General features: G+C 31.2%; 1 protein-coding gene across 1 annotated transcript in view; it reads right to left on the bottom strand.

Annotated features, from left to right (window-relative positions):
* Positions 1-20,287, bottom strand: part of LOC118190290 (uncharacterized) — a 162,294-nt gene that overhangs the window by 6,391 nt on the left and 135,616 nt on the right. The window contains exons 6-8 of the mRNA XM_085827770.1: positions 9,286-9,441; positions 5,694-5,840; positions 1,721-2,063 (exon numbers count right to left, since the gene is read on the bottom strand). Coding sequence (XP_085683896.1) covers positions 1,721-2,063; positions 5,694-5,840; positions 9,286-9,441 — 646 coding nt within the window. The remainder of the gene's footprint in view (positions 1-1,720; positions 2,064-5,693; positions 5,841-9,285; positions 9,442-20,287) is intronic.

Here is a 20,287-nt window from a genome sequence, read left to right as displayed (position 1 = left end):
AGCTTTTCGATCACAGCGAACAATGCATAGTAATCTTCACTCTCCTCTGGAATCAATGCCCTGTCAACGACACACTGCTGGCCAACGACTTATAGTTTCACCCTCCCTACACCACTTTCGATATGTGCTCACAACAACTGCACATGAATGGCTCACTAAATGCACTGTTTCTGATACTAATTTTCTCCGTCGCAAAGCCATAGCGATTTGACCTTTATGAAAGTCTGATAAATCAGCTGCTTTTCCCATTATGTCATTAATTGCACTATCTTTGGAAAGACAATGTATAGCTACTTTATATACTTCAATATCAGCCATGCATGCGCAGTGGTTTTGTTCCTGGGAAAGCTCACTGTTGTAGATAGAGGGTGGCCATAATGTAATGGCTCTTCAGTGTATATTCCACTGTAACCAGTTTTTTCATTAAGATGATCTGAAGACAAAAATTCTGGAAGATTTAATGTGGTTGTTAGCTGATACAGCCTGGACTATTAAATCAAACTATACTTTGCAGTGAATCCTGGGAAAAATCCATTCCCATGATTGGATATGCTTTTTGATGACATCATTTCTTCTCTGCTAGAGAACATTTTGACACCATTTAAGTTGGAGAGTATTCAGGTACACCTTCATATTGTTTATTTACATTTTGTTTTCAGTGTTAAAATGACTGTTATTACTAATGTAGTAGTAATACTTACTGCACTGACATGGTGTGATTTTAATTGGTTGCATGTATTATATTTCCATTTATCTATGTTAATCACGTGTTCAGTGAACATTCATAAAAACAATAATCTTCTCAATAAATTATATCTCAAGGTACAGTGGAACCTCAAGACACAAGTTTAATTCGTTCCAACACTGAGCTCATATAGCGAATTTCTCGTATCTAGAAACAAACTTCCTATTGAAAATAATGGAAATCCAGTTAATCAATCCGCACCTCTAAAAATATCAACATAAAAATAAATTTTCTAATAAATAACACTAGTAAATAATATAACCTAATATAACAATAGTTTACTTTTATGAGAGCTTCCAGCACTGACCTTTTAACTACTTCTCATTAATCCACACCAACGACAGCTTCTCAACATCTTCTAGGACTTTTGGACAGTGCTTGGAAATAACGGTAATTCTTTTGGCTATATCAAGTTTCATATTTTCTTTCTGCTTTTTCAGAAATCATCAAATCATCGGTGTTGAAAGGCCGTGTCTTCGCCAATTCTGTCACACTTATACCACGCTTCTTTATCTGTTTCTTTCTTAATTTCAATGGCCATGGTTTCCTTATTTTTCTTTGCAGCACTATCTGAGAGGAAAACCTGCTTGGTAGGCATCGTGAAATAATTATTTTCATGTTAAATGTAATAAACAATTGATTTACAAGCGCACAAACACGTAGATCAAAGAACATCGAGTGATGTGATGAGGGGATTCTCCGAGTCGGGCCGGATTGGGAAATGGCGCCATGCATATTAACAGCCTGGCTCATTGCTTGTTACTCGACTCAATGCTCATATTTAGAGACAGATTTTTCGCTCATACTTTCGTATTTTGAATTTCTCATATATAGAAGCGCTCATATCTTGAGTTTCCACTGTATTAGATTCTCTCAAGAAGTTATTGACACCTGAGAAATTTTTAACAGGCTTCTATTGTAAATCTAACATATAAATTTCTCCAATCAAGAGTATCTGGAAAAAGTTTTACTTACCTGAGGTTTAATTGGGCGGAGCTTTGGTTGTAACTGGCAGTATATTCCTCATCATCATCTTCATCAGAACTAGTATTTTTACTGCAAAATCTTGAAACTGGATGGACCCGAAATTTGAAGTACTTCTTGCCTTCTGATTCAGCATTAGTTTGCCCAAAACACATGGAGATAGATTTGGGTGGATTTGTTCTGTTTGGCCCATTCTCACTGGACACTGTGGAATCTCCCCAAGCATGAACTCTTGCTTCCCAGTTGTTCAAAGCTGGATTTGGTACAGCAATGTGATGACATCGAGGAGGAGGTATTATCCCTTCAGCATTAATCTTTTCCCAAGTCTCTGTCCCTATGAATATAATGACCGATATTATTAATTATTTTTGTTTGTAGATATCAGAATATACTGCATGTATTTACAATTAAATAGATTTTCCATTATTTTTATTCATTTGTTAATCATCATGGTAAATAGATATTCTCAAAAATTTATCTCGGTTTTAGAAAAAAATCGAGTTCTTACGACTTTTAGATCAGGTGATGCTAAAAGAAGTTTAACTGACCACTCTTATTAATTATTTTATTGTATTTAATAGTTTACAGCTGATTATTTAAGCCTCTCATCATAATTAAGAATATATAACTAACCTTTTTTCTCGCAAACTTTTATTTGCCATAATTTTGGATTATTCCAGGTTAAGCTTCGTTTTATTGTATTTTTGCTTGTAGTGAACTTCTTTGAAAAGAAAGTAAACCTTAAGTAACAAGCTGATTAAGTTCAATATATATTTTATTTGACTGGTAATGTTTTAAACTTAACGATTCTCAAACTAAACTCCAAGGTACTGAGTGTTATGCGTAATATATGAGCTTGAAATATTATTCTTGGTTTTCTGGAAAACTCTGTTTTAGTCATATGAAGGCTAAGAGTTTAATTGTTTTGCTATTTTTTTTTCATTACAGATAACAATAGCACTAATATAATATACAAACTATATTGGTATTTTATTCAGGCAAGGCTGGCACTGGTGCAATCGCACAAGGTGACAGAATTTAGGGGCAGCAAAATTTTTAGAATTTAAGGGAGCACTAGGCAGTAGAATTGAAAGGGGTAAAAATTATTAGAAATTAAGAAGGTGCAGTGCGACAGAGTTCAGAACCTGATAAAATTGCACCAGTCTTATATACAGAGTGCATCAAAGATCACCATTTTTTTAAAAATTCTTAAAAAAGTTTACAAATTGACATAAAAAGACAAAATATAAATCAAAATTCATGCCATGAATACAGATTTTTTTTTCCTAGCAGAAAGGGAAAAAAAGTAAGAATCTTGCAGACTGATGGTGCTACCCCATAGAAAACATAGATATGAAATAAGATTGCCTTTTAAAGAAGCTTTCCAAACTGCAGAACTTTTTATGTATTTATTTATTTATTTATTTATTTTTATTATTATTATTATTATTATTATTATTATTATTATTATTATTATTATTTTTTTTTTTTTTGTTTTTTTTGTTTTTGTAAACTAGTCAGACTTTAATGACAAATTGGTGTAAGTTGTATTTAGATATGAAAGAATCACAGCGAAGTTCTTCTGTGTGAGTGAAGAATCAGCTTTATGACAGTTTTGCATACACATGACAATATCTAGAGACCTAATGATGATGGCAATGCTAACAATTTTCATGTAATCTTTCAGGGAAACTGAGAATTTAGCTTTTTTAACTGACAACAGCACAGAGTCAGTGGCAAATTACCATGCAAGTCACATAGCAGCATAAGTGAAGACTTTAGCAGCTTATACAAGAAACAGCTTCAGCAGTTTTGGAGAAATTACAACAATCATGGTCAGTGTTGCAGATCTAACATGGTATGCTGCTATTGTATCCATACAAGCTGCAGTTGTTTTATTAGCTGCAATCAAATTATATCCATAAATGGGAAGAATTTGCGTTGTCAGCAATAGTAGAAGTTGTGGATGATTTGTAACAGATTCTGAATACTCTTTGGATAGAAGAAACATATTTGTTATTGCATGGAACTATTAATCTCATAACTGTTAAATATGAGAAAAGGACAATTCCAAAACTACAGTGCTGTACAACTAACTGTAGTGCAGTTTTATAGCAGCTTTCATATCATGGCTCATTCATGTTTGAAGAGTCATATGGTATAAATGATGAAAAAATAAGCTCCATACGGTACAGCAGTATCAAAAAACGTTATGTATAAAAGTTGTATTATGTTTGCAAGAATCATGCTATTACATGGAGGCTGTCATGTTTAAGCAAGAGAGTTCTCTTCCTCATATCTTCATATGGCAGTCTCTGTGAAGTAATTCTTTATATATGTTCTTTGTTTTAAGCAGCTAATTAGTCATTTCTATCATATTGTCTAACCTTGATCTTCAGATTTGACTGTCCATGTACTTTTGAGTATGATGCTATTAGAAGTCCCAGATACACATTATATAGTATAGAAAGAAAATACATAACCCATCATTCCTCACACAGTTAAAAATGTCTATTTGCTGTGGAATTGCTTCAACAGACACATACTCAACACAGTGAAAAGTGTGGCATACACTTGCTGAATTTCCTGTAGTGGGGGTCATACATAACATTTGATAATGTGAAATGCTGTGTATTAAAACATTCGAATGACATTTAAGCAAATTTCCTTTCATTCAACACCATACAACAATGCAGTGACATCTAATAGCCTTTTATTTTGGGAAGGGGAGGGAAGGAGGCAAGAAAAACTTCAAATTCATAGCATTGACTTCGGTGCATACCACATCCTTGTATGCCAAGTGATACCACATCCTTGTATACCAAGTGATACCACATCCTTGTATACCAAGTGATTCATTTTTAAGAAATTTTAAAATGTTTAGTGATTTTTGGTTCAGTTTGGACTTATTAACTAAAAATTTAATTTTAAAAAAATTAATAAAAAAATAATAAAATAAATAAAAAAAATTAATTTGGACTATTAAAACAAAATTTAATCTTCTATATTAGATTTTCAAAACTTGATGATACCAGGAGATGGCTTTGGATTATATTTCCATTTATGTTTAATATATCTCGTTGATTTTTATTTTCACATAAAATGAAATAAAAGCGAGACTGGTAAGTAATTTAGAAAGGCAAATCTATTTTAGAAGTGAAGGCAGAAACCTGTCTTTATTTGATTATGTGTACAGAACATAAGAAAAGGCAAAAAACATTCTTTCATTTAATTTACTGTACTGTCAGAAATCAAACCTGAGATGACATGTTTGATTCTTACTTGTTTTAACATCTTAGCCACTAATGGGTGATTGAAATGAATGTACAGTTTGTAAAGGCAAGCAGTTTTTGGAAATCAAAATGTTTAATGTAAATATTTTAAATTACATAAAATAAGAAAACAACATTTTAAACTTTTGCCCAGTTCTCACACTTCAAAAACAAGTTCTGATTACACTGCTATCTAATTTATGAAAGAACAAATTTGATAATTTTGAAAGTGAAGATTTAATAATTAATTCCATACTGTCAATTTATGACTATTAACAAATTTATTTGTCTTTTACAGTCAGTCTTTTCATTACATAAAGATTAAATATAAATATATGTTTATGATAAAATTAAATTATTCCCCAAATCACAGCTATCAATTTAAAAATATTCATACTGTGTTTTACTTTGTAATTCATACTAAATATTAATTACTGTTCATAAACATCTTAAACATTCAAATCTAATTTCTGCAAAAGATGGACCATCAAAAGACATGTTTAGTGATGGGGGTAAAACAAACAAAAAAACTTAATAACTCCTGCTTTGTTGCATAATTTCTCAAACAAATAAATAACAGTTTGTAACAATCAATTTCCTTACATGTTAGTATTTTATTAAGGAGACCTAAAGTTAAAAGATTAAGTTGCTTTAATTATTTCATAAAGCAAAGTAAAAAATTAAGGACCTACCAAAGTGAAACCTCCATAATTCATTGATAGCTATGCCACATCTCTCTCCGCCAAATATGTACATATATGCCAGACCTTTTACTGCAGCATGACCATGCAACTCTCCTGGACCCCTTTGTGTTTTGACTCTTGACCACTGATGAGATACTGTTAAAAAGCACAAGACAACAGTTATGAATTAAGAACCTTAGAAATATATTACTTTCTTAAAGTATTGCAGAAATAAATAAAATGCATTTAAATTCATGTTCTACATTGCATATAAAATAACCTTCCAAAAAAAAAAAAGTTTCTTGAACATTTTTAACATCTTAGATGACTTTCCCCCTCCCTTCAATATTTTTATCCCCATGTTATTTACCATTTTATTTAAGTCAATTTTATCTTTATCATCTAGCTGAAGAACACCATCTTTTATATTTACCATTTTAAAATCTACTATTTCTAAAGTATTCCTTGTAATCTTATCAAAATTTGCCTTATCTTACTGTAGTACATTCACAATCTACAGAACACAAACTTATGTTTGAAGTGACAGCTTGAATTAGTACAGTCTTGTCATATTAGAAAATATTAAAGATTTTAGGTAGCTGTTAAATTAGGTTTACAAATTTAGTAATATAAAGCTCCAATCTGCATAAAGAAATAATGAAATTTAGAAATGTATTGACAGCTAAAAAGAATAGTGAATAACAAAGATGCAATTGCAATTAAACTGCACGAACATTTTGGCATAACTATCAAATGGACACAGCATAATTAAACACTCTTAGTTTTTTTAAAAGTCATGTTCAACACATACTCGTAGAACATACAAGTTTAATTTTTTAGAGCCATAAACACTCTTTTTTATAATGCTAGATCATTTGACAATGAATTACAACACAGAATACACAATACATTTATTTTGCAACACAGAATTTGAAACAGCACAATATGATGTTAAGGTTGCACAGAAATTTAAATACTATATGTTATTTTGAAATTACTGTGAAGTTTGGGTTTACTTCTTCACATAGATTATTAATTTACTGGGATAGAGATAATTGAATAAAAAAGGATGTATTACATTCTTGTTTATAACCTTTCATTAATGCATAATTTAATAGTATTGCGGAAAAACAGAATAAGTACTATGTGCCATAAAGCTCAAAGATGCTTTTTTTTTCCAAAAGATTTCCATAATTTTGGCCAATAGCAAACATATGCAAAGGAAAACAAGAATAACCCTAGTCAGACAGCCTTGTTTGTTGCAAACCACATTCGTTATATTATCTCGAATTGTAACGATTTATGATATGGATACAGCAATTCCTCAGAAGCATTGTATATAACAATATAGAAAGGAAAGTTAAAAGTTTTTGGATCCATCGGGCAATTAATCACAAAAAATCATAATTTTTATAATGCTTTATCATTTGAGTACTTGTATTAACTGCATGCACATAAAGCTCAGTAATGGACGGAAAAAACCCAGATTCAGTAAGGCTAATTGTCAGATAATAATGAAATATAAATGAAGAAAACTTCTACATAATTTCCAGTATACTGCAAAAAAGATGAACGCACATGTATTCAATTACAATAGGAAAGCATGTAAATCATATTTCAGTCTCAAGAATGAATTTTACAAATTAACTGTTAGTTGATAACCCAAAAAGAACACGAATTGACTTGAAAGAACAATTCTTGGTGATTGTTTCAGCAAGATATAAATTATTTCTTTGATTTAGACCACAGGTTGGCAACCTATTTTACTAAGAGGACATACTTCTGAAAAGTGGGTGTTAAAAAAGATCATGGAGCAACCACAGTAATAATAAATATAAATATTAAATAAATAAAAATAAAATAAATATATAATTATATCAAAATACATTTTATTTATGTGGACTGTGAAAGTCCGAATATTCTAACAATTTTGCTGTTGTTGTTGTGCAAAGGAAACAAGTTGTTGACACAGAATAATGAGATTAAATGAATTTATTTTCTTAGTACCAACTATTGCAAAAGCATTATTGTCTGTTTCTCTACATTAGGTCTTAATTTGATGAGAAGAAGCATACTCTGCTTACAATACAAAATGCAAATTCATAAAGTTACAAGCTTATATTCAAACACAGGTTACAGATGTAAAGTGTAGCACACCATTATTGGACAGTGTATACTCATATGATGATAATGGAAAGGAAAAATAATTTACTATATGCAGAATCAGATGTTTCTAGCAGTAAAAAATTAATTAATCTAGTTATGTAGTATTATCTGGATATTGCTAAGATTCCATTTTTGTCAAAAGTTTAATTAAACAACTGTTAAAATGGCAAAGGTAAAATAAGAATTTTTAAAATTATTCAGTTATATTTATGAGTGTTTGCTGTTCAAATATTTAAAATTTATATATTTGAATAGCAGACACTTTATGTGTTTCACAGGCACCTTGGCACCGACCCCTAGTTTAGACTTTATTGAAGATGTCAATAAGATTACAGAAATAGCTACCTGTAATTGTCCACTTAAGTTCAAAAAAGTATTTGAAGACATGTTACCATTCAAAAAAGATGGCAGGTGGGGCAATTTGAAATGGAATTTGGCAAACGCCTATTATTATAGTAACAATGTGTTTTTCTTCTTGTGTTATGTTCCTAGAACTAAGCCTTCCTTGGTTGACTTTATTGCTATAAATTTGGTCGGTTATACTTTTCTAGCTGAAAAAAGTATACAGTACAATCAACAAAGGAACCTGTTACACTTGATTTATTTTACTTATTTATTTATTTATTTTTGTCTAAATTATCTAGGTTTCGTTTCAGTTACTAGGAATAAAACTATTGCAGATTTGCAGTGGATAATAAATATTTGTATTAATGTCTAATGCTGCAAACATATGATCTTCTACTTTAATTTATATTTTTTCATTTATTGAACGGTCCTAAGGTGTCCATCAAAAACATCATGGGAAAAAATCCAAGGTGAAAACTTCATCAATCCAAGGTGAAAACTTCATCGTAAAAAAACCATAGTCAGGGGAAAAAAGCAAGGAGAAAACTTCACAGCTTTAAAAAAATTGCTGTACAAAATATTTTCATAAGAGAAAATGTGGTGACCAAATTTTGCAATCTAAAACCATTGTGCTAAAAATAAAGCAACTATAAAAGTATTGGATATAAAAAATATCCCCAAAATCCCTCAGATGCATAAAAATGCATATTTATGTGATGTTTTATAGTTGTTTTACTTTTTATCATTTAATTTTCTATTGCAATACTTTCTGCCATGATCTTATAGAACTGGGAAGTTTTCTACTTGCTTCTTCCATTGCGATATTTTGTAAGACATTTTCTCTGCAAAGTTTTCATCCATGATGCTTTCACTGGTTCTAACTTTTTACTGGGGGCTCAGTTGTTTTATAATTCCTAAATACTGGAGTCTCCTTATGAGTTAATATTGTTGTTGCATGTTTAACATTAATTGTTTCAATTTTTCTTTTCCATACAGAAAACAGTGTTCCTAAAAAAAATCAAATCTTGTGCCATAAAATAATTTACAGTATCTGCTGGGACAAAAAAAAAAAAAAAAAAGTATTTCTTACTGAAATCCCATTTCCAAAAGTCTCCCCTTGGTTGCAGATCTGCAAGTCCTCCATAAACCCACATGGCATCATCATGAATTACACAAGAATGATTGTGCCTGGGTGGTGGTTGTGCAAAGTAGCTTGGTGTTCGAATCAAGCTCCACCTTTCTGCACCTATAAAAATAAATCAATAAAGTCCTGATTTCAATTCGAAAATATAGGCAATTTTAAAATTTATGCAGTCGCTTTTCAGCTTTATTAAACTGTTTAATGAAATCTTTATTAAATTACAGAAATCGCTTTTAAACTTTGTATGGACGAATTTTGTCAGCCGCTTGTCCTTATTATAACTAAATTTGACAGCCTATATTGTGACATGCTATTTGTTAAAACATTGTCATAAATATTTTTGACATTTGAAACTAGTGATAGGAAAATAAACTAACGTTTTGGGAACACAGAGTAAAGTAGCTAAACTAAAATTTTATTTAATTTATATCTACAAATCTATGATAAAAATAACATAAAAACATACATAAATCCATTACATTTGGCAGAAGTTGAATAGAAATGTTAATTTATTTATTGACACGTTTAAAAATATTGTTTTCATTATTTCTGAAACAACAACAACAACAACAAAAAAAAAAAAAAAAACTCTTGCAGTTGAGCGTTAAAATCAGGGGTTTTCAAACAAGAAAGAAGGAATTTCATAGTTTCAGGGGGGAATGAGTCAGCCTGACTCCACTTGCTTTCTGCTGTGCCATTAAATTTTTTTTCTGAATCTAAATAAATGTACATGTATTTTTTGAATTTTGAAAAGGAAGGGGGGATGATGTTCTACCAATGGTGAAAGGGGTCATAGGATAAAAAAAGTTGAGAACTACTGGTCTAGATACATAATAATAATAATAATAGTAAAAACAGTAGTTAACGGAAAATTCTTTCTTCAACTGCTGCTGTGAACAGATACATCACATGAAACAGAACAAAACTTTTCACAACTTAAAGTAGATAACTAATATACATAAGCAGAGACATGTAATTTTCGCATTAAAAGAATTAAATTTCTCAAAAATAAAACATGAAAAATGATAATTTCGCATTTGTTCACGAAAATAAACAAACAAATAAGAAATACAAGTCATTGTTTTTTTAACTGTTGAAAGTATATAGAAAAAACAATTGGAAGCTAACATCATTGTAGCTTCAATATTTCCTTCCTTCAATCTTTGTCTTTTATCCGTAAGTACGATATTATAGACACTAAAATCTCATCTTCCTTCAGGCTTTGTCTTATATCCGTTAGTACGAAATTATAGATACTAAAATCTTAATATCCAAGCTGTTAATTGGACTATGAAGGCTTTGAACAGTTGCCTTTGCGAAGTTTTTGTGATAGAATAGAGTTATTAATTAAGAATTCATATAACAGCAACTGACCACTGTAAGAAATTCTTTGTGAAAATGATTGTATCCTTCAATGATCTCGTCTGCTGAATGTCTCAAAAAATGGTATTTTAGAAAAAAGCTTCCCAGTACCAAGTTTGGCTTCAAAGCTGATGTAGAAAGGCTCATCGTTACAGATGGCCGAAATAATCCTCAATTATGCTTATAGGATTACTTTCTTTTTTCGCTGGATAGCAAATGTAGAGTCGCTCATCAGCATCACTTTCGTATTTTTGATTAACTTCACTACTTCAGTTTGTCAAAATATTCCACTCTTGTCTTATATCAAAATAACCACCACTTTACGCTAAAGAGAAGACATCAACTGACTTCATAGTTTGATCCTTCTAAATTCAGAAATGAAAGTCATTTGAATTCATATTTTATAAAAAAGAATTTCATTTTCAAAGCATTCCTTTAAGAAACCGATATTCAAGTTATCATTCTCATATTCATAGAGAATGGCAATAATATGTTCCATGTATTTTAAAAATAATTTATTCAAGTTTTTGTTTATTCTAGAAGAGTAAAATATAGGTAAATTTCTCATTTATTCATACCTATTTCGTAAATTTGAAAATGTTGTATCCTTCCTTACACACAAGGTAAACTATGCATCTATTAAAAAAAAACACTTCTTTTTTTTTAATAAATATAAATAAAAATCACATATTTTAAGCAATAGTTTCACAGCAATAAAATATTCTTCTCAATTATCAAAATTTGACTTTTTTTTTTTTTTTTCTTTCCCTCTTTTTGATTCCCCCCCCCCCCCAGGTACTATACCTGCTCTTCATTTATATAGTAACATTTGTAAGTTTCTTCTCGCGAATGTATGAAATGTTTCCTACACTATTTCAGATAAGTCCCGAGTATTATTTCTCATGATGTCTGGAGGCAGATTGCAATTTTCTAACTATCTTAAACAGTACTAACACCACACCATCGTAGGCACTTACTTCATAAACTTATAGCGTCAGTAGGAAGTTCCGTGAATTCATAAAACATCAGATAAATTGGCATCGCTGCTCCCCCCCCCCGCAAATCAACAAGTTTTACGCTTAATTGCATTTCTTTCCTTTCAAGTTTCTGCAGTATAAATATTCACAATAATTTCTGTATTGATTTGACCCGTTAACTACATATAAATTTACAAAATTTTGGTAAAATTATTTAAAGAACATCATTTCTGCGGAAAATCTCTATTACATTATAGAATCAAAGCTATGATATCATACGATGGGTCATCGTATAGGGGTAGGTATCAAGAAATCACTTTCTGTTTTTATCGGATATTACTTTGGTGGGAAATAAAACAGATTATATGATTTGCAAAAGCGTCGATAACAGAGCAGCAGAGTGGTAAGTTTAAAAAAAAATATTCCAGAGAAAACATCCGCCTGTGTAATCAAAACTCGTTTAAAATTCTCTCCCTACCCTTAAGCATAACATTCGTTATTGAGCGTGATCCTTTTAGAGAGGATGGACAAGATGAGTCATTCGTTACCATAGCAGCAGTGAGGGGTGAGATTCCGTGTAGAAAGGAGTGAAATGTCGACCCCTCATGACCACAACCCTGCTTGAAAATTACCGTGTCATATCTAATGCTTACCATAGTCACGAATAATAAGTACCATCTTGAAAAGTAATTGATCTTACATATAAGTAAAGGCTGAGAACATGTACAGGCTGGGCTTGAGATCAGAGTTTCATGCCAAAAAAACGTTCATTTTCGGTTCCATTTCTTAAAAAAACTAAATATTAAATGTAAAAGATGCAGTATTATATTTCTGTCAGAAACGACTCCCTTTAGAATGCCGAAAAAATTAATTTTTAACGCTTTCAATACAAAATACGTAATTAACGCTACATCCCCCTTCTCAATCTTTCACCATTCGTTCACATTTCCCTCATTCATCATTATCTAATAACATTCATTCTTTCATAGCACGTAAGATTTCATAATACATTCTGTTCACGCTGAATACACCTTGATCCCCATCTTCGTCATCAAATCGACAACGAAAGTATATTCTATCACATCCCCCCTTCATTAATAATTGGTTAATTTCTTATATAAATTGTGTGTATGTCAATGCTCACATATCGGTAAATACTTAAAATGTTTACCTATCTAATATTTGAGTTCAGTATCACAGAAATGCCACCTTAAACTGCTGAAAAAGGTTTTACAATGGTTAGTACCGGATCCGCGTTGATTTTTGAATTCAGCTGGGTCATAATCCCAATATAGCTAGTCAAAATATGCATCAGCTATACGGGAGAAAAGAAGAGTTTCAATTTGCTAATTTCGTGAAGACGACGATGTACCTGAAGATTAACTTAGGTCTGGAACGATAAAATGCCTTTGATGATGACATTTTGATGTAGGTAACCGTCTAATATGAAAATAAAAGCTACTGAAATTATTATATGAGCAGGGATATAGTTAGCACTTCCCTGCAATCACCAATGTAAAAACTTAAATATTTTGGACTAAACTTAAACATGGGTTAAATATTTTGGAGTTTGTGAACTCCAAAATATTTAACCCATGTTAAATATTTTTATTAATTTTTATTAATAATATTTTTATTAATTGTTAAATATTATTTATTAAATATTATTATTTTGGAGTTTGTGAACTCCGAAATAGCTGTTCCTACTCACAGAAAATACTCATCGTTCAACATAGCTGCGGTGAAGGTCCTACAAAAATATGCCAAGGACCACAAATAGAATTGAATTTTATGAATGAACAACCACAATATACCTCATATTAACACAGCGTCATATAAAATATATTTATATTTTATGGAAACGACATTTATTAGGGACCCAGCTTGTTTCACTCTCAAGAAACGGGCAAGAGAATTTTGTAGCAGAAAAACTTCTTGAAAATGGTGACGCTAACGTCCTTTATCCACAGAAGGCACAAAAAGGAAATAATTGTCACAGAAATGGCAGGTAGAGGAGGACTATTAGCCGTGTAAAAGAAGCTTTGAGTAGTTCCTTTAGCAGCGTAAAATCAGTTGTAAGAAAAGCGTTTAGCATGTTAACGGAGACGCAGAGGATCATGTGAGGATTTCGGAGTTACTTTTCACAATACTTCATTACGATTCAGAAAAGATCTTATATAGATATACGAGTATGGGGGAAGATACTATAGGTAAGTTAATATAGATATAATACTATGGGTAAGTTAATATAGATATAATACTATGGGTAAGTTAATATAGATATAATACTATGGGTACACCGCTTTGATCTTGAAAATAAGCAAGTAAGTATGCTCTGGGAATTGCTCACGTAAGCAAGAAGTGTCATGTGTCACCATCAGTCAAAGACATGGCCATTGCTCTTTTAAATAAATAAGGACTTATGATCGATTATCTTCAACGAGAAAAAGTACATAAAATGGATTAATACGCTCAGTAGTAGCTAAATTGCGAGAAAAAAATTAATATGAAATGAAAGAGAAAGCTGCAGAAATTAATTCTTGATGATCTTAAGAGTCATCTCACCCATCATTTAATGCAATGCCTACAAAAATAGAGTTCCCATTTCTTACTTCATCTATTATATTAGCCACATCCTTGGTCCAAGTGACTTTTTTTTTTTGCACTTGAAATCCCTAACAAAGACCTCTGCTGGATGCGTTTTGCATGCTATGATGGCATTGCTTTGAATACTATCAATGACTAGTTTTTAAATCATGATAAAAAATGTTTCTCCGAATGATTAAGTACTTCAGAAATAACAGGAAAATTACTTCAAGGATTATACTGGGAAAAAAAAAAAAAAAAAAAAGCTGACTTACCTGTGTTGCTCATACCCTATTTTAAGAACCTTTTTGATTGACACTCATACATTCAAGGTGTTCATTTGAAATTTTTTGTCGTTATTTTATTTTTAAAATCCTTCACGTAAGAGAAAGTACTTGCAAGTATACATGCTAATAGTTGAGGACAGGCCATAATCGTGAAGCGGTACAAGTTTTTCTTTAGATAGTTTCAAATTAAAAAAAATCGCTTAATATATTTTTTTATGTTGGGTATCTGATATATAAGTTCGCAGGTAAATTGGATGTCAATTAAATATTGCCACCGCAAATTTATTGAAATGCAGCAGATATTTTTCCGAAGTCTAATTTTAAAGTTGTCCAATGAAATGAGAATCAGAGTTGTGTATTTTTCGGAATTTATGACTCACTTTGTACAATTTTTATAAGCAAATTAAATTACTGCTCTTGATGAGATAACCACACTTTTAATTTAAATTTGAGTACTATCATTCTTTGAAACTTTATTTATTTAGTTATGTTAAAATTATTTGGTTTTAAATATACATTACCAGTTCATTTATCTAAGTTATATCTAACTGAAAAATATCTGACCAGTTCACAATTTAAAATTCAATGTCCCATGCGCTCATTCTTTCGCCCATTTTCGGTTAGATGTGGGTCGCAACTATATGGGTTCTGAGAACCCAGTGTGAAAACTACATGTTACTATATCGAAGACCAATACAAAGTGCAATATTTGGCAATTGTTTCTTCACTATTGGAAAGACAACACAGCGAATCGTTAGTAGATCGAACAGCCATCTCTGAGGAAAACTAAATTTTTTATAACAGCATTCATTGGTCTTAATAATTGGTTATCATTATGAAAAGAAAAACCTTCACTGCTACAAAGTTCTATTTGTTTTTTCTGGGCAGCAGGTTTTGAAACAGATAAACTGTTAGAACACAATCAGATCACCATTCCATCTCTATATACGCAGAATGCATACTAAAAGACAAGCTGCAAAACAGCATATACTATTACAGAATGTTCAGTTAATTTAATGAATTGCGTTCTTAGACATCCAAAGTGTATTCTTCTCGCAACATTTTATTTCAGCAATATAAATATAGAATTAGATCTTCAAAAAGCATTTTTATAATATTAATTTTATCTAAAAATTAACACATTAAAATAAGCATATCTTACAACAAATGTTAGCTTAATTGGATGGGGTAGGGTTTTTGTAACCTGTTTTTTATTTTAGCGCATTTCGAATGGATCAAATTAGCTAACGATTTTCAATAAAACTTTAATGAATTATATAAAGAATTTATATCACATTCTCCTGTGTGTGCTCGCAAGGTGTTTAATGGCAGCATATTCATTTAGCAATGGTTTGAATACATAATTGATTTTCATGTTTACTACACCTTTAAATCTAATATTTCTACAACAAAATAATGTACAAATTATTTAAAGGGTGAAATAAAACTTTCGTATAGAAATTCTGTGAAAAATATATTAAATTTATCATTTAAAATTTGAAAGAAAAATTACAGAAATGTTAGAGTAGGTATACTGTTTCACACATCTAGACCTTTAATTCACCAACCATATCACATTGTATAAAAGAATACAGACTCATCCTTAGAATTTCCAGTTGAGAGAAGTCTAAAAAAGCGCTCCGCCTTCATCCGGGGAAGGGAGGGAAAAAAAAAAAAAAAAATATGACAGACAGAGAGAGAGAGAACGACAGGGGCATCATTTCCAGTAGTATCGAAAATTCCCTTGCTACAGAGAACTTATTTCTGCTGAAGTGCAGAAGGGGGGAAGGTAGATAGATATATATTGAAAAGATACATTTCCGCATTTAACGTAAATTGGCCCCCGGGAAGCAGGGCTATAGATATCCTCGTTAAACTGACAATCCGAGTCATGTAGCTCGTCATTCAGATACCTTCGTTTCCTTCCCTTCACTTTTATAAATTACCAGCGACGTAAAAAGGTAACGAAACTTCGCTTTCAATTCCGAATATGAGTCAAACATTTGACACGCTTCTGCAGTAAATTTCGAATGACGATTTTTGACTTATTCATGAGGACGTGCATCATGTCTCACATAGGGAACAGGGAGAAAAGACAGAACGGTATTAGCTTCAAATCGAATCCGACATTCCGCCGTTGCGTTGTAGCAATCGATCAGCCCAGATAGGCTACCTCCCCTTGAGGGCTGTTACCTTAGCAGCAGAACTTCTCTTCCCTGGTTCTGAAAGAGGCGAGTAAATGTTCAAAGAAATATCGAAAACAAAACTCGTGCCTCAATACATGAACCTGAAAGCCACAAAATAAACGTAGCATTACCAGAGTTATCAAAACTTTTCAATGAAATGTGAAAATTAGCAAATAACATTGCACGGGAGTGGCATCTTAGTAACCTCTCAAATTGCTTAAAATTATTTTCATTATTGCAAAAATTCATTATTGCAATTGTTAAAGTTACGTCTAAATTAACACTAATCAGAAGTTTCACTTCTAATGTATGGCAAAACATTGGCCGATTTTTGTATGGCAAAACATTGGCCGAATTTTGTATGGCAAAACATTGACCTAACAAATAATATTTAGGAATGGAAATTTCAGACGGGATTCTAATCTTTGAAAGAATTACAATTAAGAACTCATTCCTTCTGTCTTTAAATGAATAAATAAATAAAATAAAATTAATTAAATAAATCTGAAAGCTTTCAGATTTTACATTACACCCAAAGGTAATTTTCTTTTCTTTTTTTTTTTTTTTTTTAACGTTTTGCGTGGTTTTGTGTGTAACTTTATTTATTCAATATTATGGTCTTCGCACTTAAACGATAAAGTTCAGTTCAACAGCAATATTGCAAAATAATTTTAAAATGAGCTATCTTTAGACTTTCCGATACACAGACTCGCGCGTTGGAGGTAATTTTTTGTTTTCCCGTACAGTGTTGCCATTGCTCACTTTGAAATCGTTGAGTTTGTTAATCAAAAATTCGTTAAAGTGTTACAAAATATGAAATCGATATAAAACAAATTTCAAATTTCAAATTAGCGCTTCCAGATGCCCATATTCGAGTGGAAACGTACGTTATTCAAAATTGGATGGCTCTAGGTACCATTGTTTTATCACAATGCGAGAAACATACATACATTTATGCAGTTTCTTCATAATTTAATTTCTTTAAATATAATACAGGACGATAATATTTAGTGACAACAATTTGAAAAGTGAACCAAGATTTATAGAGAACCAACGCAAAATGCGAAAACGAAATTAGTAGTCCTAAGCAAATTTGTCTCCTTGGACTGAAAAGATTTTTTAGACAATTTTCATTTAGACAAAACAATCCAAATGCTCAGCATATCTGTTCGAAAATTGTGAAGCTAAACTAATCTGATTTCTTGTAAATATATGCTTGAGACTTAAAACAAACGCATAACTTAACATTAACAGCACATTCTAAACATCGCTTAGAAAAATATTTAATTCAAAATAAAATACTGACTCCTTTAAGTAACGAAGCAAACAGCAGTAATTAGGTGCCTGTCCATTTACGGTCTTTAGTGGATTTCCTGGTCCACTCAAGGATTATATAACATATAGTCTACGAATACTGTAGTGTAATAAATAATGTAAATGCGTAATTTTTTTGTACTGCAGTGATCAGTATTATATCTTTAAATATGAAACAGTTCTCATCACAGTCGTATTCGAAAAGAATTAATTACCAAACTATTTTAAATAAACGCTAATTAAACACTTCCCACAAAGATAATTGTGGTTTATTAGATTACGGCAAAGCACTCGAGGGGTATCTGCCTAAGGGGAAGGATGCCTTCGTGGAGGAGTTTCTAAAGGAAATTGACTCCTATACAAGTTACACATGAGGAAAATCATGAAAACAGCCACGCAGCCAGCCCGTTCGCGAGATTCGAACCTCGGACCGAACTACTAGTGTTCACAGCTCAGCCGTCGGTGGGTCCTTCCCACGAAGATGAAAACCAAAAATTTTCTCTCTGAAGAATGTCTAAAAATGCTTTAAAAATAAGTGAGAAAGAAAGATATAGTTTGGAATACAGTATTTTTCCCCGTTCTTGTAAACTGATGCAGTTAATTACGAAATTTTAGCCACATAAAACAAGAAACCATTTTAAGTATAATTACCTTATATCTGATCTCGGTATGCTTCTTTTCCTGAGTTTTTGTAATTATTATTGATAATTATTAGTCTGTTGAGCAGAGCTGTGAGTAAGAAGTCTCTAAAAATCAACTGCGCTTTTTTCCGGAGATGAAGCTTCAACAACCGACACAAGGTGTAGACCGCTATATCACAAGAACGAATAAGAAGAAATACCTAAACTACTTATAATCTCCAACCGCAAGTAAAATACTTCGGGGATGATTTTTCCGCTCCAATTCTTACTAGACGCATTCAGTTACAGAATTCAAATCACAGTTATCTCGAATATATATAAAATAACAGCAAAGGCTTTACGATAAAAGCAAATTTTCTTCACAATATGCTTATTTAAAAGTTATAAACGTATTAAAAATATTGTTTTAAAATCTCGAGTATGTAAAATTTCAGAAAATTACCTTTTTAGTTGACTCTTGACATAATGATATATAATTATGACAATTTATTTTCTTAGTGCTTTTTAATAATTTTTTACCTTCATCGTTCTTATTTAATAACAGTTTAAAACTTTTTTTTAATTAAGAGAATGTCATAATAATATACAAGGTGAAAAACATTCCAAATTTCAAAAAGCAGAATCATAACGTTAATGGTAACCGAAATTCACTAATCGATCCCTATTTTATATGCAGCTGAACATGAATTTATCAGCCTAAATTTACAAATGATTAATATTTGCCTGTCATTTTCGTCGGTAAAAACTGCACCTACTTTCAATTCTTATTTTTTGATCAGATAATCTGATGTTTAGAAACTATAAGATAAACCATTACCTTCGTTCCTTAAACTTAACTGCCCATTCCTTCATTTTTCAAGCAACTTTTTTCATTAACAACAAAATGTATTAACTTAAAAATAAGGATCAAATAAATTAGGAAATTTTCAGCCATTAATTATTGTAAAATTAGAAGGAAAACACGCCAATGTAAAATTTAAAATTAGGTTCTGGTCGCCTCTGGAATCGATAGAGTTTTATTCAAAATCAACCAAAATAAGGTCGCTGTTTTGTCTAACTTTAAATTTTACGCTGTATATTTCTCTTCTAATTTGATTTTTTGCTACCAAGCGGCATTTTCGACACATTTCTTTCATTTTTCACAGAAGACATTTTGTTTTCAGTATCGCCACTTTATATTGACGTTGGGAGCAATTTATGTATATTTTTTTAAAGAGAGACTTGCGTCTGATTGTCTTTGAAATCGGTAGTGTTTTATTCGAAATCTACACAAAAAGTAAGGTTGCCATTTTGCCCAATTTTATATTAATTATCGTGCTTTTCAAATTACAATCTCTTTTCCTGTCCAAGAAACTTAATATTTAAGAATTATTCAGGAAAAAGAAGTGACAAAGTAAAGGGACGGTAAAATATATTTTAGATTTTACTCTCATTTAAACAATCGATCTCTGATACATCGAAAATTGAAAAAAGCAGAAGAAAGAAAGGGGGGGGGAGAAGATTAGACGAAAATAAGTTAAAAAGACCTTCGTCATATTACAGCAGGAAAAGAAATCTAGGATTAACAGGTATGTATACAAATATATATAGTTAACTAC

Source organism: Stegodyphus dumicola, chromosome 12 (assembly GCF_044657685.1).
Source record: "Stegodyphus dumicola isolate Sdum_Otavi_A_Nest chromosome 12, ASM4465768v1".
NCBI classification, from domain to species: domain Eukaryota; kingdom Metazoa; phylum Arthropoda; class Arachnida; order Araneae; family Eresidae; genus Stegodyphus; species Stegodyphus dumicola.
Note: the sequence above shows the minus strand (reverse complement) of the source record. Positions and strands in the feature narration are given on the sequence as shown.